The sequence below is a fragment of the Bos taurus genome, chromosome 13 (genome assembly GCF_002263795.3).
Source record: "Bos taurus isolate L1 Dominette 01449 registration number 42190680 breed Hereford chromosome 13, ARS-UCD2.0, whole genome shotgun sequence".
Classification (NCBI taxonomy): domain Eukaryota; kingdom Metazoa; phylum Chordata; class Mammalia; order Artiodactyla; family Bovidae; genus Bos; species Bos taurus.
Genome location: NC_037340.1, coordinates 51,878,627 through 51,902,372, shown reverse-complemented (window position 1 = coordinate 51,902,372; position 23,746 = coordinate 51,878,627). Strand labels below are relative to the sequence as shown.

Genomic DNA, 23,746 nt, shown 5'->3' with positions numbered 1-23,746 from the left:
TCCCAGGAGCTCAGTGGTAAAGAAGCTGCCTGCCAATGCAGGAGACACAAGTTCGATCGCTGGTCCGGGAAGATCCCACATGCTGCAGGGCAACTAAGCCAGTGCATTACTACTACTAAGCCTGTGCTCTAGAGGCCATGAGTCGCAACTACTGAGCCCAAGTGCTGCAATTACTGAAGCCGGCAATTACTGAAGCTCTGCAGCCTAGCCTACAGAGCCTGTGCTCCACAACAAGAGAAGCCATCATAATGAGAAGCCTGCACATTGCAACTAGAGAGTAGCCCCCACTCACCACAACTAAAGAAAAGCCTGTGCAGCAAGGAAGATCCAGCACAGCCAAAAATAATTAAAAAAAAAAAATGACCCTTGATAAGGTCATCATTTAATAAACAAATAAATAAAGCAGGCTCCAGAGGATTAGGTATTTGGCAGCCAGCCTGACCAAGGTCAGCAGGGTGGGGAAGAGAAGGGCATATAAAGGAAATGAATGAACAGAAAGCTGCATAACAAAAAGCCTTGTGATAGCAGAAGTCACTAACTGAGGAAGAAAAAATTTAAACAGAACTGGAAACATTTCAAGGTAAAGGAAGTACTATTCTTTTTCACTGAGCCTTCCCTAGACTGAAAAGTAAAAGACCTGGACCACCCTCCAGATGTTATCACTAACTTGTACTAGAACCTCAGGCAACTTTTTCACCTTCTATGGGGCTCAACGTATGAAGATCAATCAAAATAAGCACAATGGTGACTTTTTAAAATGTCTTCAGAGGTAAATCTGCAACAGGCAGATTTACCTAGATCCAAAGGATATTTAAACTTCAGGACCCCTCATCACCTGCTTAAGCCCCCTTCCAAGGCCCAGGAAGAGACTTATTTTATGTGTTACTTTCCTTACAAGAGCCCCAACGAATTATAAACTTCAAGTCCTATAAAACTGACCTGAGCCCTAAAGTGGTAAAATGCTTAACACACTTCTATTTAAATTCTCTGCTCCTACTGAAACTTCTGGCCTCAGAAAACCATCTCCTGATTCAAACTACATTTTCCTCAGAAACTAAGAAAGTGTGAAATCTAAGCTCTCAGGTGTGTGACAAGGTTCGAGAAATTCCTGGTTTGTGTGCTTTATTCTTGTGTAGACGCTTGTTCCTTGGAAGGAAAGCTATGACAAAACTAGTTGTTGCTGTTGTTCAGTTGCTAAGTTGTGTTCGACTCTTTGCTCCCCTATATACTACAGCATGCCAGGCTTCCCTGTCCTGCACTATTTTCCGGAATTTGCTCAAATTCATGTCCATTGAGTCGGTGATGCCATCCAAACACCTTACCTTTTGTCACCCTCTTCTCCTCCTACCTTCAATCTTTCCCAGCATCAAGGTCTTTTCCAATGAGTCAGCTCTTCACATCAAGTGGCCAAAGAACTGAATTTTCAATTTCCGCATCAGTTCTTCCAATGAATATTAAGCGTTAATTTTCTTTAGGATTGACTAGTTTGATTTGTTTACTGTCCAAGGGACTCTCAAGCGTCTTCTCCAACACTACAGTTAAAAAGCACCAATTCTTTGGCGCTCAGCTTTCTTTACAGTCCAACTATCACATATACACATAACTGCTGGAAAACCATACCTTTGATTATACAGACCTTCATTGGTAAAGTGATGTTTCTGCTTTTTAATATGCTGTCTAGGTTGGTCATAGCTTTTCTTCCAAGGAGCAAGCGTCTTTTAATGTCAAGGCTGCAGTCACCATCTGCAGTGATTCTGGAGCCCAAGAAAATAAAGTCTCTCACTGTTTCCACTGTTTCGCCATTTATTTGCCATGAAGTGATGGGACTAGATGCCATGATCTTAGTTTTTTTGCATGTTGAGTTTTAAGTCAGCTTTTTCACTCTCCTGTTTCACTTTCATCAAGAGGCTATTTAGTTCCTCTTCGCTTTCTGCCATAAGGATGGTGTCATTTGCCTATCTGAGTTTATTGATATTTCTTCTGGCCATCTTGATTCCAGCTGTGCTTCATCCAGCCTGGTATTTCACATGATATACTCAGCATATAAGTTAGAAAAGCAAGGTGACAATATACAGGCGTGACGTACTCCTTTCCCAATTTGGAACCAGTCCGTTATTCCATGTCCGGTTCTAACAGTTGCTTCCTGACCTACAAACAGGTTTCTCAGGAGGCAGGTAAGTTGGTCTGGTATTCCCATCTCTTGAATTTTCCACAGTTTTTTAGTGATCCACAAATTTACCTTGATTTGTGGACCTAACATTCCAGGTTCCTATGCAATATTGTTCTTTACAGCAATTGGACTTGACTTCCATCACCAGTCACGTCGACAACTGGGCACTGTTTTCACTTTGGCTCCATCTTTTCATTCTTTCTTAAGTTATTTCTCCACTTTTCTCCAGTAGCATACTGGGCACCTACCAACCTGGGGAGCTTGTTTTTCAGTATCCTATCTTTTTGCCTTTTCGTACTGTTCATGGGGTTCTCAAGGCAAGAATACTGAAGTGGTTTGCCATTTCCTTCTCCAGTGGACCACTGGAGAGTTTTATCAGAACTCTCCACCATGACCCATCCATTTTGGGTGGCCCTACATGGCAATGGCTCATAGTTTCACAGAGTTAGACAAGGCTGTAACTCATGTGATCGGTTTGGTTAGTTTTGTATGACTGGTTTTCATTCTGGTTTGCCCTCTGATGGATAAGGATAAGAGGCTAGTGGAAGCTTCCTGAATGGAGAGACTGATGTGGGGGAATCTGGGTCTTGTTCTGATGGGTGGGCCCATGCTCAGTAAATCTTCAATCCAATTTTCTACTGATCGGTGGGGCTGTGTTCCCTCCTTGTTGTTTGGTTGAGGCCAAACTATGGTAGGGGTAATGGTGGTAATGGCGACCTCCTTCCAAAAGACTTTTGCCTACACTGTTGTATTCAGTGCCCCTGACCCCGCAGCATGCCACTGTGTTAACCCACGCCTCCACCAGAGACTCCTGGACACTCAAAGGCAAGTCTGGCTCAGTCTCTTGTGGGGACACTGCTCCTTTCTCCTGCGTCTTGGTGCACACACAGTTTTGCGTGTGCCCTCCAAGAGTCTGTTTTCCCCAGTCCTGTGGAAGTTCTGTAATTAAATTCCACTGGCCCCCAAAGTCAAATTCCCTGGGGATTCTCAGTTCCTTTGCCAGATCCCCAGGTTGGGATATCTGTTGTGGGTCCTAGAATTTTTTAACATTGCGAGAATTTCTTTGGTATAATAGTACTGCAGTTTGTGGGTTGTCTGCTCAGTGGCTCTATGGTGGGGCTAATGGTAACCCCCTCTAAAAGGGCTTAGGCCACATACCACATGTCCCAGGTCTGCTGCAGCCAGAGTCCCTGTCCCTGTGGCAGGCCACTGCTGACCCATGCCTTGACAGGAGACACTCAAACACTAAAAGGCAGGTCTGGCTCAGTCTCTGTGGGGCCTTTGGGTCCTGGTGCACACAAAGTTTTGTTTGAGCCCTCCGAGCATCTCTGGCAGTTATTGGGTTTGATTCTAAATGTGGTTTTGCCCCTCCTACCATCTTGTTGGATCTTCTCCTTTGCCCTTCGACATGTGGTATCTTTTTTTGGTGGTATCCAACATTCTCCTGTTGATGGTAGTTCAGCAGTGAGTTGCAATTTTGGAGTTCTCGCAGAAGATGAGCACATGTCCTGCTCTGCCATTTTTAAATTACTTGTAAGTGAGCATGTGATTTCCACCTGATTTAATTTTCTTTAGTCCCAAGGGTTCAAAGCCAGAGAAAAGGCACTGGTCTGGGCTGCTGGCATGTTCATTCTTCAGAATCAACTGGGAATCAGTTCAAAGGCAAATCAACAAAAGTCCTGTATAGTCAAAGCTATGGTTTTTCCAGTAGTCATGTATGGAAGTGAGAGCTGCACCATAAAGAAGGCTGCTGCTGCTGCTTAGTCACTCAGTCGTGCCCAACTCTTTGTGACTCCATGAACTGTAGCCTGCCAGGCTCCTCTGTCCATGGGATTCTCCAGGCAAGAATACTGGAGTGGATTGCCATCCCCTTCTCCAATAAAGAAGGCGGAGTGCCGAAGAATTGATGCTCTTGAACAGTGGTGCTGGAGAAGACTCTTGAGAGTCCCTTGGACTACAAGGAAATCAAACCAGTCAATCCTAAAGAAAATTCACCCTGAATGTTCATTGGAAAGACTGACGCTGAAGTTGAAGCTCCAATACTTTTGTCTATCTGATGCAAAAAGCAGACTCATTGGAAAAGATCCTGATGCTGGGAAAGATTGAAGGTAAAAGAAGGCAGCAGAGGAAGAAATAGTATCACTGACTCAATGGACATGAATTTGAGCAAACTCCAGGAGACAGTGGAGGACAGGGGAGCCTGGCATGCTGTAGTCCATAGGGTGGCAAAGAGTCAGACATGATTTAGTGACTGAACAACAACAGAGATCTCAGGATAGACTGAATCTTGCTGGATAACTCAATACAGTGTAAGATTATTTTTTTAACAAGGCCTTTTGCTAAGAAGGTGAAAACTGATTTTGGCAAATATCCTTGCTAAATATTATAACTGGCTCAACTATGACAGAGTATAACTGTCTCTGTGTTGTGTCTACAAGCTGATTTTAAAACATTATGCAATTCTGCCTCAAGGCTGGGAGTACTGTCACACACACTCTTGTTTTCAGCAAATGTTCCTAACTTCCTGGTCTTCTGCACCAGGATCTGGAGAGGCAGGAATGCAGGGGCCACAGCACAGTCATGATAGTGAACGCTACCTGGCATTTTGTGGATCGAAAACCAGAACTCCTTGTGTTTTGTCTTCTGTGACAATGGAGAAGCTAAAGTTTAACCAGTGATCTGAGAACATGGAGAGCAACTTGCCACTGGAGAGAATTTTCAAGAAGAACAAATTATCCAGAGAGAGAATCTGCTTAGTAAAGGATGAGGAATTTGTGGAACAAAAAAGGCTTATCTAACATGGAAAGAATAGGACTCATAAGAATACGTTATTTTGAGGAGACCAAAAGGAGTATGGAATGAATCCCAGGAAATCCATGCAAGACCCACAGAGTTCTTGAGAACTTTAAATCAGCAGAAATACTGCCAGTTTGGATTGAAGGGGATAGAGAGAATAGAAAATGAAAGGAGCCTGTTGGACCCCCAAAATTCTAGAGGCAAGAAGCAGGCTGAAAAACTAATAAGCTACAAAGTGCCACCTTCACGAAAAGGAAGGATGACACAGGTATAGTCACAAACTAAGAGGGTAGAGTCATGAACCCAGGAGGCAGAACTAAGAGTTTAACAAGTAGAACAAAGAACCCAGAGGGCAGAGCTAAGGGTCTTGGAGGGCTATTCCCAGGCCTTGAAACCTAATCCAGGAGCTGGAGTTTGCCTAGCTTAATTTCAAAGTTGTCTTGGGCTCGGGACTCCTTTTTAATATAAATGTCTATACCCTATACCACTCCTACCTTGTACATTGGGAGGGCTAGGGAAGATAAAGAGCCTCTAATTTCACAGGTCCACAGATGGAAAGGAATCTTGTTCAGGAGCTGTACTTTATGAATTACAAGCCAGCGCCTCACCTACAGCTGATTTAGATAATCTTGATGATGAGATTTTTGGATTTTTCAGCTGGTCAGAGTTAAGACTTTGAATTGCTGCCATAATGGAATGAGGCTCTTGGATGGGGGTTGATTATATCTTTCATGTGAGAACTGTTGGGGTCAGAGGGCATACTATGGTAGGCAGAAATTTAAGACAGCCCCCATGACCTTCAGCCTCTTAGGTTACTCCAGTGTTTGTGTAACATCATATAGCAAAAAGGAGATTATGTGATTGGGTCTCCTCCAATCACATGAGCCCTTTATAAGCAGAGTTTTCTCTGGGTGGTAGAAGAGGAGTTCAGAGAGATTAACAGTGTCAGAGATTCAACACGATGCAGGTTCTTTGTTGCTGAGATGGGAGAGGGTCACAGGGCAAGGACCTCTGGAAGTAGGAGCTAAGACTGCTTCCAGCTGATAGCCAGCAACAAAAAAAAGAACCTTAGTTCTCCAGTCTGAAGGAAATGGACTCTGCAAACAACCTGGATGAGCCTGGGAGCAGGTTCTTTCTCAGAGACTCCAGAGATAAGCCCGCTGATGCCTTGACTTCAGTATTATGAAACCCTACACAGAAATCTAGCAAAATTTGCCTGGACTTCTGACCCACAGAACTGTGAGATAATAAATGCATGTTGTTTTAAGCTATGAAATTTGTGGTGATTTGTTACACAGATATAAAAAACTAATCCAGATTTTGTTTTGGCCCAACAGAACCTATTTCTGGACATGCTGCTGCTCTAGCCCATCCTGAGAGCAATCCTCAGGCAGCAACAAGAGGACCAGTGCAGTTGGCGGCAGTCCTTTCTAGCACAAGTCTCCTCATCTGGAAAATGGACAGATCAAAAGAGAAAAGCTGTGGGAAAACACTTCTACACTCAAAAGTTTTTTCAAATATCCCATGTATCATTAATTACAACATTCATGTCAAAACCTGTGAAAGAGGGACCCAGACAGAGTAAAAAACAGAAAAGTCAGAGCTGCTCACCTTCTTCAGGCAAAGATTGTGAATTACTAGAATAAAGGTATGCTCCTTCTCCTCTAGTTAGAAAAGTACCCAGGAAACACTCATCTCCCTTGAAAAAACAAACACAAAGAGCAGGTGATTTACAGCATAAACACTGACAGAATCAAAACTTCTGTCCACGTTTGTATGTCTACAAAAGCTGCTAAGTCAGCCTCAGATATACTCAACTTCTCTTCCAGTTCTTGGCACTTCTTGGCTCTTTGCCATATTACTGGCACCTGTGACTTATGCTGAGAAGAAAAATGTTAAGGTCCTCTCAGTCTAGGCACCATGGTCTGCAATGCTTGTCCATATTCCAGTAAATTTATATCCTCTGATAACAGAGGTGGCTTCTCCTTGGCCTAAAGCCTTGACCTTCAGTTCTATATGTCTCAATTTGAGAACTGCTTCTAAAAGTACTGAGAGATTTTGAAAAAACACGGAAAGGTTTAAATGGCAGTAAGAATCCCGCTTGTGTACTCCATACGTGGTTATTTCTAGAGCTCTGCTCTGAAGGGGAAGAATACAACAGGAATTGAGACAAGGAGGTATAGAACCCTTAGATTAGCAGTAAGATGAAATATGTTAAATTGTTTTTATAAATTGTTTACATTTCATCTTGACAACATTAAGAATAAGAAGTCTGCTTACCAGAACTGACTGCTGGGTTTTCTCAGACAATTTTACTTCAATATCTTCTACCTGTGTCCAAAAGGAGTACAGATTTTCAATTCACTGCTTCAAGGGCATAAACTCTGCTAGGTCTCCCCCTGTCTTCACATATTTCTAAGAGAGCAGTCTCTCTGTCAAATCCAGGGTTCTCAGGCCCTGATGGCTGGCAGACCTGGTTGCTGGATACCAGATGCAGAGCACAGGCCATGGTAGGCTCCCTTACAGGGACATGAAGTCCAGCTAAATGAGCCTACATTATGTGGAGAGAGTATGTTAGTCTCCACTTAAATTTCATTTTGGAGAAAACGAATTTTAGGGATGAAGGAAAGAGAACATACTAAAATATTTTGAATGTGTTCTCATTTAAACATGTTCACATTAGAGGATGACTTTTGCTTGTCTTTATTCAGTTCAGAATTGTAGAAACAGAATATAAACAAATTCTGAAATAGGTACTTAGACCATTACTAGTACTTTGTGTCCCAAGGCACCAGAGATTCAGACCGAGTCCCACAGATGAAGATGGGACCTTTCCACATGTAGAGACATGGTTGTAAAAACTCAGCAGCAACTATTCTGACAGAAAAGGGAGCACACGATCCACTTTTCACTTCCTGTGTGACCCTGGACAGGTTGGGAGATTTCTAAACCTCAGGCTCCTCATCTGTAAAATGAGGATATTAACTTCTTCCCTTGACAATTTAACAGGGACCCAGATAATTTACTTTCTTTTGGAACTTTCCCCAGATTACACGTTAATGAAATTAGATTCATTTGTATAGAGAAGAAGAGCAGAGATAAAAACTTCTATCTGAACAGTGGTTAGGTCAGGATCTGACATCCCACGAGAGACTCGTCCTTAAATTTTCTCCCCAGTTTCTCCACGTTTATCTCCGTTTTCACCTGATGAATGATACTAACCAGCCAGGAGCAGAATCTGGGTATGGCAGCTGTCAGGATTATAAAGCTGGTTTCTGTGATAACAGTGCCATCTGCAGGAAGACCACAGACATGTCGGTTACTGCCCACCACCAGAGCCCACCTTGCAGGCCCCTGACTGCTTCCCATCCTCAAGAGTGAGAGCTCCTCTTACTAGGATACAAAGTCTGATGCCTTCAGAAAATGAATTCCTCATATGGGGACAAGAACCTAATGAGGGGATGGAGAAAGGCTTCCTCATGTGATTATTCTTTTTAAGACAAATAGAAATACATATTTAAATACAGAGTCCTTTTCAATCCATGCTTTTAATTTTTGCCAAGGTAGTACAGGTGTTTGCATTAAAAAACCAAACAAAAATTATCAAGGTCATCAAGCTCTGGATATTATCATTCTATAGAATTTTTTGCTACCATAATGGATAAAAAAACTGATCTAACTATTGCTTCAAATTGTTTTTCCTGACTACTAGTAAGGCTGTACATATTCATATTCATACACACACAGTGGACCCTTGAACAATGTGGGGGCTAGTGGTGCTGACCTTCTACACACTTGAAAATCCATGAGTAACTTTACAGTCAGCACTCCATATCCACAGTTCCACATCCATGAATTCAACCAACCATGGAATATGTACTTCTGTAGTATATACTTATTGAAAAAAATCTGTGTAGTTTAAACTTGTGTTCAGGGATCACTTATGTACATGTGTGTGTGCATAAACATTAAAAATATATATATTATTTTCAAACACTCTGGTGAACTGCCTGCTCATATTTTTTGCCCATTTACCATTGGGTAGCTTGTTTCTTTCGTATCAATTTATAAAAGCTCTTCATAAATAAGGAAATACACCCTTTGTTTATTGCAAGTATTCTAATATTTTCACCAGTTTATTCCTGGTCTTTTGATTTAGACTATGGTTTGCCAAATATTACATATACATATATATATACACATACACACACACACACATACATATATATACACACATATATAAAAGGAAGTTCAAGTTTTGCTTTCCAAAGATGACATACACCTACCTTTTTCTTTAACCAAAATCTGAGATGTCAAAAATGATTCTGAGAACACCACAGATCCTAAGCACCCCCTTCCTCCCAGCAAGTCAGGAATGTCATAGATGGCCATACAAGCCTGTATCAAATGAGAAACCAGAGTTAGACCAGTTGTCAGTCCTAAACATTCAGGGAAAGATCCACAAGAAATAGACCACAAAATACTAAGCCACATGGCAAAAAAATACTTGAGAATTTCTAAGGAAAACTCAAGTTATCTTGAAATGCAACTCAAACTGGGAGATGACTTCAGGATCACCTAGGCTTCCTTACAATTGCTCCTAGGTCAGAGGCACACTTGGGCTAGAAGAAGAATATCTTTATGTTTCTATGCTATGCTATGCTAAGTCACTTCAGTCGTGTCCGACTCTGTGCGACCCCATAGACCGCAGCCCATCAGGCTCCCCCATCCCTGGGATTCTCCAGGCAAGAACACTGGAGTGGGCTGCCATTTCCTTCTCCAATACATGAAAGTGAAAAGTGAAAGTGAAGTCGCTCAGTCATGTCCGACTCTTAGGGACCCCATGGATTGCAGCCTACCAGGCTCCTCCGACCATGGGATTTTCCAAGCAAGAGTACTGGAGTGGGGTGCCATTGCCTTCTCCATATGTTTCTATAAATTCCCTCAAATTGCTTCTCCTGCCTGAAAAGCAATGTAACAGCCTTTCTTAACTGTGACCACTGCTACATTCTACTATGTCCACATGGTCATACATTCCTTCTTTGGTTTGGGCTCAAGTTCTGAACAAATCTGGAAAGTAAGATACAGGTTTTCACAGATATTTTTGGCTATATGTCAAAACATACAAACACTCCTTTCAGGACCAAAAAATTAAAAGAAAACTGTTCAAGCTTTTATGGCCAAGACAAATAAAAATAAGAGTCTTACATAGGTCAGGAGAAAAAAAAAAAACTGAAGCAACTCAGAGAAAGCTCCTGAATGGCTGGTAAGAAGGTTCTAATTTAGTTAAAAACTAGTGAAAATAAAATAATTCTGAGGACAACCTAGCAGAGGAAATGCAGAAAATGGTATAAACCAGAGTTGGAGTCTGAGATGACTGTGAAAATCTGGTGAGGGATACGAAGTAAGTTGCATGATAAGCCCTCCCAGGTTCCTGCCCCTCCTGGCCTGACACTGCTGAATGACCAGGTACAGAGCTCCTGAAACTAGAGTTCATTTTCATATCTTGATGTCCTTGTGTGGGACCCTGCTCTACCCTTAGGACAGAGACAAAAGACCTTGGCCTACAGAAGAGACTGAGAGATTCTAAAAAAAAAAAGGTGGCAGAAGAGTTGAAAGGAAAAAAAAAAAACACCATAAAGTCCTTTCATCCATGTTGTCATGATAAAGAAATGCATAAAACGATAGGCTTTATATTTTTGTTAACTTTCTTATTAGGCTGAACAACTAGAAGTGAGGTGAAGTTGCTCAGTCATGTCTGACTCTTTGTGACCCCATGGACTACAGCCTACCAGGCTCCTCTGTCCATGGAATTTTCCAGGCAAGAGTACTGGAGTGGGTTGCCATTTTCTTCTCCAGAGGATCTTCCCAACTCAGGGATTGAACCTGGGTCTCTCGCATTGCAGGCAGATGTTTTACCGTCTGAACCAAGGTTTATTTAAATTTGTTTCAAAGAATTTTGAGTATCTGAAGACACAGAACCATCCTGGGCTACATGGTTCCTCTTATATGACAATGATCAATTCAGTTCCCAAGTCAATTAGAAAGACAAATCCTGTAGCTCCTAATCCCCACTTTCTTATTTGGCCTCTGGTGTTCAGGAAGGGGAGAGAGGACATTAAAAAGAATATATGTAGTATTTTTTAGGCACTTGCTACGTACTTCCCATATGTGGCAAGGGGACAGAAAAAATATGAAACATGGTTCCTATCCTCAGGAAACCTATAAAGTAAAGTTGGAGAGATAAGAGCATTCCTACACAGAAGTCAACATGTGACACACTATAGAATTACTCCCTAATTTATGTAGTATAACCTTCGAGTACTCTAAGAACACAGTACTTGTAGGGAGAAGTCAGTAGGGCAGGCTTAAACGAAGAGGCAGAACTTCATCTCTGCCTGGAAGGGAGGACAGGATTTGGACAGAAAGCACCAACATCCTATTTTTTCTTTCCTATTTCATTAGCTGCTGCTGAATGGGTACTTAACACAGTACTGAACTCCTAATCACCAACTCCAGTGCAAAACACCTTCCAGAGCATTGCATAAGAGTCTAAGAAGAGAAGTAAGGGAATCTAAAGTCTAGCAAGGAGACAAAGTAGTATCTACCTAAGCATCAGAAAGTATTCATTTTCCAGTCTTAATAATGTTACAAAAAAGGCTCAATTAGTTCTAAAAGAACAACAGAAAATGCTGACACAGACAGGGAGCAGGTACATTATAAAAACAGATACTCACAACCTTAAAAAATTACTCATGTTGTCCTACTCTCTGTAGATAACACTACTGCTTGTCCACTGATGATGGCAATGAGCATGCATTTTCTCCAAGTCATCCACCCCTGTGCACCCAGTTCCCCATGATCAAAATCTCACTGAAATTAAGTTCAGGCAGGAGTCACAGAATGGACATAGGATGTATCTTGTACCCACATACACTACAACCAGAATCTTGGCTGGATATCCACCATCCTCTTATGCACTGCTTGCCAATTTTCTTTGTATCAGGATGCACTGGGGCAGGATGCACAGAGGATTCAGATGTGACTGGGAGCAGCTAGTCTAGAAACTCTGGCTGCTGAAGACCACCCCAGGGACCAATATTTCTGTATCTCTAAACCCATTCCCCTGGCCCATTAGTAGAGAGGTCAGAAAGCTCTGCTCTGACTACCCCATTTCACCTGTATGTTTTTTTTTTTAATGTTAGGTTGTTTTTATTTCCACAAGCTCCTCTTAAATAAGGGCATCAACACAGGGCTTGGAACATAGAGAAGCCAGTGAAAACCTGGTCTGTGTTGAGGTAGGCTTGTCCTCAGCTCCCATTTCCACGTGAGGTCAGAGAAATCTCAGCCACTTGAAAGAAGCCTTCTGAACCTCAGGAAGATATATTTACCATCCCCCGGTGCCCCCTCCCCCTCCCCTCCAGCTAAGATTACACCGAGGGGTGCCTAGACACAGACATGTGGATGTGGTGAGCCTGGTACAGCTAGCTGCCTGGCACCCTCAGAAAGCACAGATTCACCACTGCTGCAGCTGGAAGAGTAGTGAAGACAACTAGCTTTCTCTAGTGGGCTACCTAAGACCCTCACCTACTCCTACCTCACCCCTTGTAGATGTCCTTTATAGGCCATTCCTTGCCACTTGACCTTTAACAGCTCTGCTTACCGTCTTCACAAAGTATAAGCTATCTTCACTGTCCAGAGGCACGATTCTAGAAAAGGAAATTGATGGGAAAGACATGTATTAGATTTACAATGTTCTCTATTTTTCAACTTGCAAGCAATTCACACACTTAGATCTCTTTGGAGCTTTTTCAAAACACTGGGTTGCATGTATGCAAAATTCCACTCAGACGGAATCAGATCCACCCCCGACCCTACTCTAGTCTTTCCATGGGAAGCAGTCAGGATAGAGCGGTCTCAGCTGAGCACACCCAGCTTTGAGCCCAGCCCTGGAGTGATGCCACTGCCAGGTGTGGAAGGGTGAAAAGATCATCCACGATAGCAGTTACACGGTAGCCTCTCTTAGTTTGCTCTTAAAACTTGCCCCAAATGAGGACACACCATAAACACATACTTACCTTCCCTGATTATTCACAGCATGTATATGAAAAGCCATCTTGGAGCTGTAGACCCAAAACAAAACAAAAGTCAGTCTGCTTTTGCGACCACTGTATGGCAAGCTCTTTAAACACCTGCCACTGCAATGCACCTGTGCTGGGCCCTCAGAGCCCCAGTGAGATATGGCATGTCGCTACATGCCCTAGGGTTTCATGCCATCAGCAAATGCGGGGCTAGTGTCTGACTCCAGTCATGGCCCTGCCTCTGTGCAGATTCTCAGGACTATCTTGACTCTCGAACAGAGCAGGAGAGAACTACGTGACTACTGCCCACGACAGACTGAGAGAACCTCTACGTGCCCCAGGCCTCTGGCCCACGGCCCTGACATATTCTCCTGATCCTCTTCCTCTCTTCAACACCTGTGCAGTCAAGCTGCCATCCCTGACTAGAGCCAGACTGCTACCCACAATCAACTGCTGCTGTATAATCAAGACAGGACTTCAGAACTGAGGAATAACCAGATAAACCTTTTGGCATCAACTCCTTTTGTAAAAGAAAGTTTCTAAATTGAATTGTTTATCTTTTCGCTGTAACAAATGCTGGTCAGTCATATGCTAACTGCCTTTGTTCCTCTTGGGAGAATTTGCTAATCTGATGCAGTTTAAGAGAAGCAACCATGTGGAGAGAAAAGTGGAGTTCTAGAGTGGAGAACTGGCTCGCGAAGATTCTTCCTATCGCCTGGGTGTTCTCCTCTTGTTCTTTTCTCTAGCCAGGGTGGGACACTGCCTCCCCACCCCAGCCCCATGTAGGAGGCCACGGGATTGAGAGGTGGCTTGCCCCAGAAAGGCAGAGTGTTCTAGGCAAGGTGCCAAGGACAGGAGGAATGGATGACTCTGTCAGCCATGCCAATGGTAACAGAAGAGAACTCACTGAGACAGCAGCTATCATTCACTTTTCCAATCACTCTACAGGGCAGGAGTATGATCAAACAGATGCACAGAGAGCTCCCTATCTTGCCCAAGTCACCCAGTTGGAAGGCAAAGAAGCTTCCTTAAACTCAAGTCTGTCAGGAACAGATAGTACGGGTCAGCACACAGCCTTAAGAAACCAAACTTCCTCTAGCCTTCTCTTATGGCCAGAGATATGAGCCACAAGACCCAGAAAAAAGGACAAGAAATCTTAAGCAAGCCTAAAGCTTTGTATCAAAGAGTTCTGGCTCATTACCGCTCACTCCTGGAGCTGTAGCCAAAGAATTCTTGTTAGTTTATTAACTTAGTTTTCTAAATGTTCCTTCTCACTACCTAGGGCTGTAGACATAAGAAAATGTGGGGCATGGAGCCAAGGTATCACAGTGCACATCCCAGAAATGTTATTTATTTATTTATTAAAAATATTTATTTGCTTGGCTGTACTTAGTTGCAGCACATGGAATCTTCCATCTTTGTTGCAGCATGTGGAATCTAGTTCCTTGACCAGGCATAGAACCTGGGCCCCTTGAATTAAGTCCCTCCAGAAGTATTTTATTTTTATCTATTAGCTATTTTATTTTTGGCTGTTCTGGATCTTCATTGCTTCATGGGATTTTTTTCTAGCTGTGGTGTGCAGGCTTCTCATTGCAGGGGCTTCTCTTGTGGCGAACAGGCTCTAGGGCACCTGGGCTTCAGTAATTGTGGCTCTTGGGCTCTAGAAGCAAAGGCTCAGTAGTTGTGGCACACAGGCTTAACTGCTCTAAGGTATGTGGGATCATCCCAGACCAAGAATCATACCTATGTCTCCTGTGCTAGCAGGCAGATTAATTTACCTCTGAGCCACCATGAAGCCACCTTTCCCCTCCACAACCCAGAAATATTCTTAAAGAAACTTTCTAATATTGGTGTCTTTGGTCTCCTTTGCAAAAAAGTACACCAAATGGTCCTAATATGGGACAGAAGGTTGAGTGGACTAGGTTCCTGAAGGTTTAGCTATGGACAAAGACTACACAGAGATCCACTGTGACATGCCAGGTGAGTGATGGCAAGACTGCCAGGAAGCCAAATTCCTAGATCATCTAGACGCTGAGACATGGCCAGGCTCAGGGGTTTCTACCATCTGAGAGGCAGATAAGGCCTAGGACAACTCTCTTCTAAGCAGTGACCATTTTCATGTGCCCAAGGCCCCTCATCATCACCACTAACAAACCTCACCATTCATGTCCCCAGCTTCATCTTTTAAACCTTGGAATCCACATCTGTCTGTTCTAGCACTGATATGTCTCCCATTCCAGCCTAATCAGCGTGTCTGATTCTGAAACAGTTCCTCCATCCTTGGCTTCTCAAATAAAGCCCCGATCATGCAAGACTCTCCTTCATATACTAATGATTTACCAGAACATTCCTCAAAGGAGAGACAGAATATCAAATACACGGGAGAAAGTTTTAAAAATACAAACATTAAATAAAAGTTTTTATTGATAATATAGGCCACTGCTTACCGTAAAGTTGCCTTAAACTGCATCAACTCAACGGAATTTAACCCAGATCCCAGGGTCTGCTCAGCTACCTCCTTGGCCTGTAAAACCAATAATAAAACAGAGACAATTAGCTTTCACAGCAGGAAAGAGTATATTTAGCTGTGAGGAAAGGGCCCTTTTTACATTTGGTTGGTTCAGGCTGGGTTCACATGTTGTTCAGTTGCTAAGTAGTGTCTGACTCTTTGTGGCCCCAGGATTGCAGCATGCCAGGCTCCCCTGTCCTTCACTATTTCCTGAAGATTGCTCAAATTCATGTCCATTGAGTCGGTGATGTTATCTAATCATCTCATCCTCTGCCATTCCCTTCTCTTGTGCCTTCAATCTTTCCCAGCATCAAGGTCTTTTCCAATGAATGGGCTCTTTGCATCAAGAGCCAAAGTACTGGAGATTCAGCATCAGTTCTTCCAATGAATATTCAGCATTCATTTCCTTTAGGATTGACTCATTTGATCTCCTTGCTCTCCAAGGGACTCTAAAGAGTCTTCTCCAGCACCACAATTTGAAAACATCAATACTGTGGCCTTCTTTATGGTCCAACTCTCACATCGGTACAGGACTACTGGAAAAACCACAGCTTTGACTAGATGGACCTTAGTCAGCAAAGTGATATCTTTGCTTTTTAATACACTCTCTAGGTCTGCCATAGTCTTCCTTCCAAACAGCAAGCGTCTTCTAATTTCATGGCTGCAGTCACCATCTGCAGTGATTCTGGAGCCCAAGAAAATAAAATCTGTCACTGCTTCCACTTTTTCCCCTTCTATTTAGCATAAAGTGATGAGACTGGATGCTGTTATCTCAGTTTTTTTGATCTTGAGCTTTAAGCCAGCTTCACTCTCTTCTTTAACCCTCATCAAGAGGCTCTTTAGTTCCTCTTTACTTTCTGCAATTAGAGTGGCATCATCTGCACATCTGAGGCTGTTGGATCTTTCTCCCAGCAATCTTGATTCCAGCTTGTGATTTATCCAGCCCAGCATTTTGCATGATGTACTCTGCTTGGAAGTAAAATAAGCAGGAGGACACTATACAGCCTTGTCATAATCCTTTCCCAATTTTGAGGCAGTCAGTTGTTCATGCCTGGTTCTAACTGTTGCTTTTTGACATGCATACAGGTTTCTCAGGAGACAGGTAAGGTGGTCTGGTATTTCTATTTCTTTAAGAATTTCCAGTCTGCTCTGATCCACACAGTCAAAGGCTTTAGCATGGTCAATGAAGCAGAAGTAGACATTTTACTGGAATTCACTTGCTTTCTCTATGATCCAATGAATGTTGGCAGTTTGATTTCTGGTTACTCTGCCTCTTTGAAACCCAGCTTGTACATCTGGAAGTTCTTGGTTCATATACTGCTGAAGACTGGCTTGAAGGATTTTTGAGCATAATCTTACTAGCATGCGAAATGAACTCAACAGTATGGTAGTTTGAACATTCTTTGGCATTGCCCTTCTTTGGGACTGGAATGAAAACTGACCTTTTCCAGTCCTGTGGCCACTGCTGAGTTTTCCAAACTTGCTGGCATATTGAGTGTGGCACTTTCACAGCATCATCTTTTAGGATTTGAAATACCTCCGCTGGAATTCCATCACCTACACTAGCTTTGTTTGTAGTAAAGCTTCCAATGTCCCTTTGACTTCACACTCCAGGATGTCTGGTGATAGGTAAGTGACCATTACCACCATAGTTGTCCAGGTCATTAAGATCTTTTTTTTTATAGTTCTTCTGTGTATTCTTGACACATCTTCTAATCTCTTAGAAGAGATCTAAGAGATTAGGAGAGATTAGACATCTCTTCTAAACTCTTCTACTTCTGTAAGGTCCTTACTATTCACATGGAAACACTTCATTCAGGCAGGTTGGCACTGGAACCTGATCTGGTGAACTGTAATCGGCTGGGATGGTGCCATTATGAGGCCTGGAAAAATGCTTTCTCCTACCCTCTCCCTAGCTCTTGGGGAGGGACCACTGCCCTCAGTATTTCTTGCCCAGATGCTATCAACATGCAAATAAATAAAGTTAAAAAATCAGTTAAAAAACAAAGGTGCAGAATTGATATCAAAGAATAACCTGTTGTTTTGCATAAGCTTTCAGTCCAAGGGCTGAGAAATCCCAAGTCCTGGGGGGATTCAAGTTCAGTGAGGAGGGAAGATGGCAAGGAACTGGTGACTAGGCTACAGTCTCTTTGATATCTACAACACAACCTTTCCAATGTCAAATGATTTGCTTCAGGAGAGGTCCTATTGGCAATAGGAGGAATCAAGCCAACTCGTCTCATCTGTTACTGGGTTAGATACAGAATCCAACTCAGCATGGCAGGTTAACCACAAACAGCAAAAAAGAAAATGGTCAGAAAAAGAGAACATACATGCCTATCAAGGAGAGGCAAGTTAGCTTTTCTAGTCTTTAGTTAATTTTTTAGAAGAAAGAATTATAGGAAATCAATTTATGTAGCTCAAAACAAACTGATCTAACTTTATTAAAAGTCATAGCAGAATAATCTCTATTTCTTTAATTTTTTTAACTTTTGAAATCATTTTAAACTACTAAATAAAACAATATACGATAGTTTGATTTTTTTTTTTAACACAATCAGATATCTACAAAGAACTGCTAATCAGCTGTCATCCATAAGACAACAGCAGGTCCCAGGCATCACAAGCTTAGTACTCTTAAGGCATCTCTTTATCTGGTGCCCAAGCTCACACACAAAATTAAGTATAAAAAGGTGTCCAAAGGTAAAACAAATGGATAAGAAGTTTCACATTAAAATAACCAAGGAAAGAGAAATGTGGTATTGAAATTACCTTTATGAGACTGGAAGTTTTAGCATAACATGCAATGGCAGCCAAAACAGCCTCAATAACAGTAGCATATACCTGTGACAAGAGCCTACTTTAAAAACAGAAAATAAGGGTTACCTATAGCATCACAAGGTTTCATCAAAAGCTGCATGCACAAAAATGACATTCTCCAAGAAACTGATTTTGAAACACAGAAAAGTATAAAAACAGAATTTGTTGATTTCTAGACCTTTTAAAAGCTGTGTGCCCCATTCCAACTTTTACTTTGCTCTTGTTAAACCATGATAAGAATCAGCTTTTTAAAAAAAATTATTTTTAATTGAAGGATAATTGGTTTACAACACTGTGTTGGTTTCTGCCATACATCAACATGAATTAGCCATAGGTATACCTATGTCCGGGAGAAGGCAATGGCACCCCACTCCAATACTCTCGCCTGGAAAATCCCAAGGACAGAGGAGCCTGGTGTGCTGCAGTCCATGGGGTCGCTAAGAGTTGGACACGACTGAGTGACTTCACTTTCACTTTTCACTTTCATGCATTGGAGAAGGAAATGGCAACCCACTCCCGTGTTCTTGCCTGGAGAATCCCAGGGACGGGGGAGCCTGGTGGGCTGCAGTCTAGGGGGTCGCACAGAGTCGGACACGACTGAAGCGACTTAGCAGCAGCAGCAGCAGCATACCTATGTCCTGCAGAGGAAATGGCAACCCACTCCTGTATTCTTGCCTGGAGAATCCCATTGACAGAGGAGTCTGGCAGGCTACAGTCCATGGAGTCTCAAGAGTTGGACATGACTTAGCAACTAAACCATCACCACCATACCTATGTCCCCTTTCTCTTGAACCTCCCTACCACCTCCCAACCCATCCCACCCCTCTAGGTTGTTACAGAGCCCCGGTATGAATTCCCTGAATCATACAGCAAATTCCCATTGGCTATCTATTTTTACATATGGTAGTGTATATGTTTCTATGTTATTGTCTCCATTCCTCCCACCCTCTACTTCCTCCCTACTGCCCACCCCCATCCCGCCCCGTGTCCTTAAGTCTGTTCTGTATGTCTATGTCTCCCGTGCTGCCCTGAAAATAGGTTCATCACTATCATTTTTCTAAATTTCATATACGAGTTAATATACGATGTTTGTTTTCCTCTTTCTGACTTACTTCACTCTGAGAATCAGCTTGTTTTAATTCTGCTCAAAAGACCAATTCTCCCTGTTTGTGATTTAACAGAAGAAAATGTCAACTACAAATTGCCAAGGGCAAATGCCATCTGTCTCTGAACCCTGTGCTGCTGCAGCTGTTACCTTTGACATGCCCTGAAGGCAGTCCAGGGTGGAGGTGAGACACTCTGCTCCAAGGAAATTGGTGGAACAGATCTTTAGATAGTTTGGTATTTTCAGGAATTGATCCCAATGCTTGTATCTCCTCACATCTAGAAAAGTACTAAATCCCTTCATGGTGACATCAGCTCCTGGTGACTAGCAGAAAATCTTTTGTAAAGTTAGATTGACTGCACTGAACTCATCCTTCACAAAAATTATATACATTGACCTTCCCCCACTGGCAATGTGCAGCAGTCTCTCAGAACTATCTGAGCTGCTGTCTCCTGGGCTGCAGTCCTCATTTTGCCTCAAATAAAACTTAACTCACAATTCTCACGTTGTGCCTCTCTTTTTAGTTGACAAAAACTGTATGAGTACTCTGATCCTCAAAGAGGACCTGAAAGGCGTCAAGACACAGAATTGCTGCTTCTCCAGGAACCAACCACACCGCAACTTCAAGTAGTCTCCTCCCCTGCTAAGGGCTGGTTGCTACTGGAACCTCAGAGTAGGAGCCCTCAGGGGACAAAAGAGATTATCTGACTGCAAAGACAGCCTCCATTTAAATGCAAATTAACAGGTTGGTGGCATCTCTGACTCAATGGACATAGTGTTTTAGCAAACTCCAGGAGATGATGATGGACAGGGAAGCCTGGCGTGCTGCCATCCACTGGGTTGAAAACAATCGGACATGACTTAGTGACTGAAAAACAACAGCCGTAAACCACTTTCTAAATATCAGATTTAGAGAACAGAGAATGCTTCTGAGGGTGTTAGGTAAAGAGTCCAAAATGGAGATTAAAAAGTGGCACTAAAAGGCAAATAAAGAAATTAAAAAGCCCACAAAAAAACAGAATTGAAAAAGCCCGTGAAAAATAGAACAAAGGGAAAATCTATACCAAGGAGCTTTGGTGGGAAAAACATGCCCAACACGCCCCCTTCCCTAGTTGGTCCTGGATACAAGCCCTGACTGACATGAGGCAAAACAAATCAGACTCCAAGCCCTGCTTGGGGGCAGGAAACAAGGACATAAAAAGAGAAACCTAAAATGGGGTGGGACCCACTCCTTTGGGGTAGGTCGGCTCTCACATCTTGGGGAGTATATTTTTCATGTCATGTGTTTAATAAATCCTGCCTACTGAGCTTTATAGTCTATTGTTTTACTTCTTTTACTGTGACAAGACAAGGACCAAGGGAAGAACCACACCTGACAAGGGGAAGGACCCCCTGGCCCTGCCTAATCTTGCTCTTCTTATCTGACTTTGCACTTCCCAAAGCCATTAGAAGAAGGGTGTTTTCTTTGCCATATGGGGAATGCCATGAAGATCTCTAGAAAATCCCAATCTGGTTCCCTATTGGGTAGAGTTATTCAATCTGCATTTTGGGCCAGCTAATTCTTTGTTGGTGAAGATAGTCAAGTCCACAGGGTCACAAAGAGTTGGACAAAACTTATCAACGGAACAACAACAATTCTTTGTTGGGAGGTCTGCCCTGTGTATTATAGGATATTCAGAAGCATTCCTGGCCTCTCAGTAATACCCCCAGTTGTGACAACCAAAAATGTTTCCAGACATTGCCAAATATCCCTGGGGGTGGGGGCTGGGAAGGGACTAGTGGGAGTGGTGCAGTAAAACTGCCCTTGGTTGAGAACCATTGCCTCAGGAGACCCAGGGTCTTATTAGGATAATTTACAGAGAGAAGGGGGCTTCCCTCGTGGCTCAGTACTGTCTGCAATGCAGGAGACCCAAGTTTGATCCCCGGGTCAGGAAGATCTCCTGGAGAAAGAAAACAGCAACCCACTCTAGTATTTTTGCCTGGGAAATCCATGGACAGAGGAGCCTGGCAGGCTACAGTCCATGGGGTCCCAAGAGTCAGATACAACTTAGTGACTAAACCAGCACCACTACCTGCAGAGAAAAGGGGCTCATTCACAAGGCCTTAAAATGTAAGGGAGGTATCTGGCAAGTAACTGTTTAATCTAAGAATATGCCTATGTTTAAGCCTGAGAATCCTGTAACAGGTAAAGGAAGGCAAAAGGAGGGAGTTTGATAGCAGGAAGGATCAGAGAAATGATTTGGTCATTCTCATCTTATAAACAAAAAAAGTAGGGCCTATAGCAGTGCAATAAGTTGTCCAAAGCCATAGAAAATGACACAGTTGAACTCAGGTCTGCTCTTAGCCTTGTGCTTTTCCATTGTGTCACACCACACTGCCAATTTCCTTCTTGGCTTCCACACCACACCTTTTTATGGCAGATAAGAGACTGGAGTTGGGTAGAAGAAAATGAGAAACAACACATAACAAAATGACAGCTCCAAGGTTCAACATATCCTGAAGACTGTTGACTAGGCTACAGCAGAGGGGTATGTCCTGGTAAGGAAGGTGTCCAGCAGGGACACTGTCCACGAGCTTGGTCACTTTCAGACATGACAAGAAGCCTTCACATCTCAACTCTAAGGGCAAAGATTTATAGAGGCCAAAAATATATAGATACCCTTCCTCTCTTCCTCACCCAGCTGAATTCAAATATCACTTAGTACCATTAGTCAGGCTGACACCCTGCCTGGCTTTCTCCTATACAGACTCTCAGGCAAGAGTTCAATACAAAGCTTCCTGACTTCTGACTCATAGAAAGGGCTGGACAGGAGTCCAGAGACCCATGATTAGGGAAGTGCCTGCTCTATGCCTGGATAGTGCTGCTACTGCCTTCACTAGGACTCCATTAGGCCGCAGTTCCACTAGCCCTGTGACTTAACAAATCATCTGATGTGGGCCCAAGCACCGCTTAACATCCGTCTCTGAAGTATAGTACCAATGGATTTGGTTTAGGCAAAATGTCTAAGGGTCCAGAATGAGGATCCAGGGCAATGGTTAAGCACAGCTGGCACGGAAGTACAAGCAGGTACAAAGCAAGATAATACATATCCATCAACATATGAGAATGTGGTTGACTTGCTGCTAAAATAAAGAAAACCCTGACAATAATCTATACATACTGTAACTGCAGCTACACAAAACCTGTATGTATAATTAAAAAACAACAAAAAGGTATATATTAAGATACTAATAGGCAGTGTCAAAGAGGAGGAATTACAGCTAATCTTATTTTTTTCCCTTTATTTTCAAATTTTCTAGTGTGACTATATTACTTTATATGTTTTGGACAGAGTCATATGGGTCCTACTCTAGAAAGTCTGATTTAGTGGTTTTGAGAAATACCATAGCCTGGGAAACATATCTTTTTAAAAAGATCCTTAAATGATTTTCTGTGGTCTGTCTCCTACCTTTGGGAAGCACAGACCTAAAGAGTTTATGCCAGGATATCTAATTAGGTAATAACAGAACTCTATTTAATGTTCATATTTCTGAATGAAAATCCCTTTATAGAATTCAGAGATTCCTGAATTATTATGGACTGATTATGTCCTTCCAAAATCCACAGAGATACCAAGGGAACATTTCATGCAAAGATGGGCTGGATAAAGGACAGAAATGGTATGGACCTAACAGAAGCAGAAGATATTAAGAAGAGGTGGCAAGAATACAGAAAAACTGTACAAAAAAGATCTTCACAACCCAGATAATCATGATGGTGTGATCACTGACCTAGAGCCAGACATCCTGGAATGTGAAGTCAAGTGGGCCTTAGGAAGCATCACTACGAACAAAGCTAGTGGAGGTGATGGAATTCCAGTTGAGCTCTTTCAAATCCTGAAAGATGATGCTGTGAAAGTGCTGCACTCAATATGCCAGCAAATTTGGAAAACTCAGCAGTAGCCACAGGACTGGAAAAGGTCCGTTTTCATTCCAATCCCAAAGAAAGGCAATGCCAAAGAATGCTCAAACTACTGCACAATTGCACTCATCTCACATGCTAGTAAAGTAATGCTCAAAATTCTCCAAGCCAGGCTTCAGCAATATGTGAACCATGAACTTCCTGATGTTCAAGCTGGTTTTAGAAAAGGCAGAGGAACCAGAGATCAGACTGTCAACATCCGATGGATCATGGAAAAAGCAAGAAGAGTTCCAGAAAAGCATCTATTTCTGCTTTATTGACTATGCCAAAGCCTTTGACTGTGTGGATCACAATAAACTGTGGA

The 23,746-nt window shown here is 42.6% G+C and overlaps 1 protein-coding gene across 3 annotated transcripts in view; it reads right to left on the bottom strand.

The window, feature by feature from the left end:
* DNAAF9 (dynein axonemal assembly factor 9) overlaps nt 1-23,746 on the bottom strand; it is a 173,094-nt gene that overhangs the window by 62,293 nt on the left and 87,055 nt on the right. For 2 of the 3 annotated variants that reach the window (XM_010811461.4, NM_001079598.2), the window contains 8 exons: nt 18,329-18,416; nt 15,495-15,571; nt 13,045-13,089; nt 12,630-12,675; nt 9,253-9,364; nt 8,189-8,259; nt 7,247-7,297; nt 6,578-6,665 (listed from right to left, as the gene is read on the bottom strand). In XM_010811461.4, coding sequence (XP_010809763.1) covers nt 6,578-6,665; nt 7,247-7,297; nt 8,189-8,259; nt 9,253-9,364; nt 12,630-12,675; nt 13,045-13,089; nt 15,495-15,571; nt 18,329-18,416 — 578 coding nt within the window. The remainder of the gene's footprint in view (nt 1-6,577; nt 6,666-7,246; nt 7,298-8,188; nt 8,260-9,252; nt 9,365-12,629; nt 12,676-13,044; nt 13,090-15,494; nt 15,572-18,328; nt 18,417-23,746) is intronic. The other variant, XM_010811460.4, reaches the window with a different exon arrangement.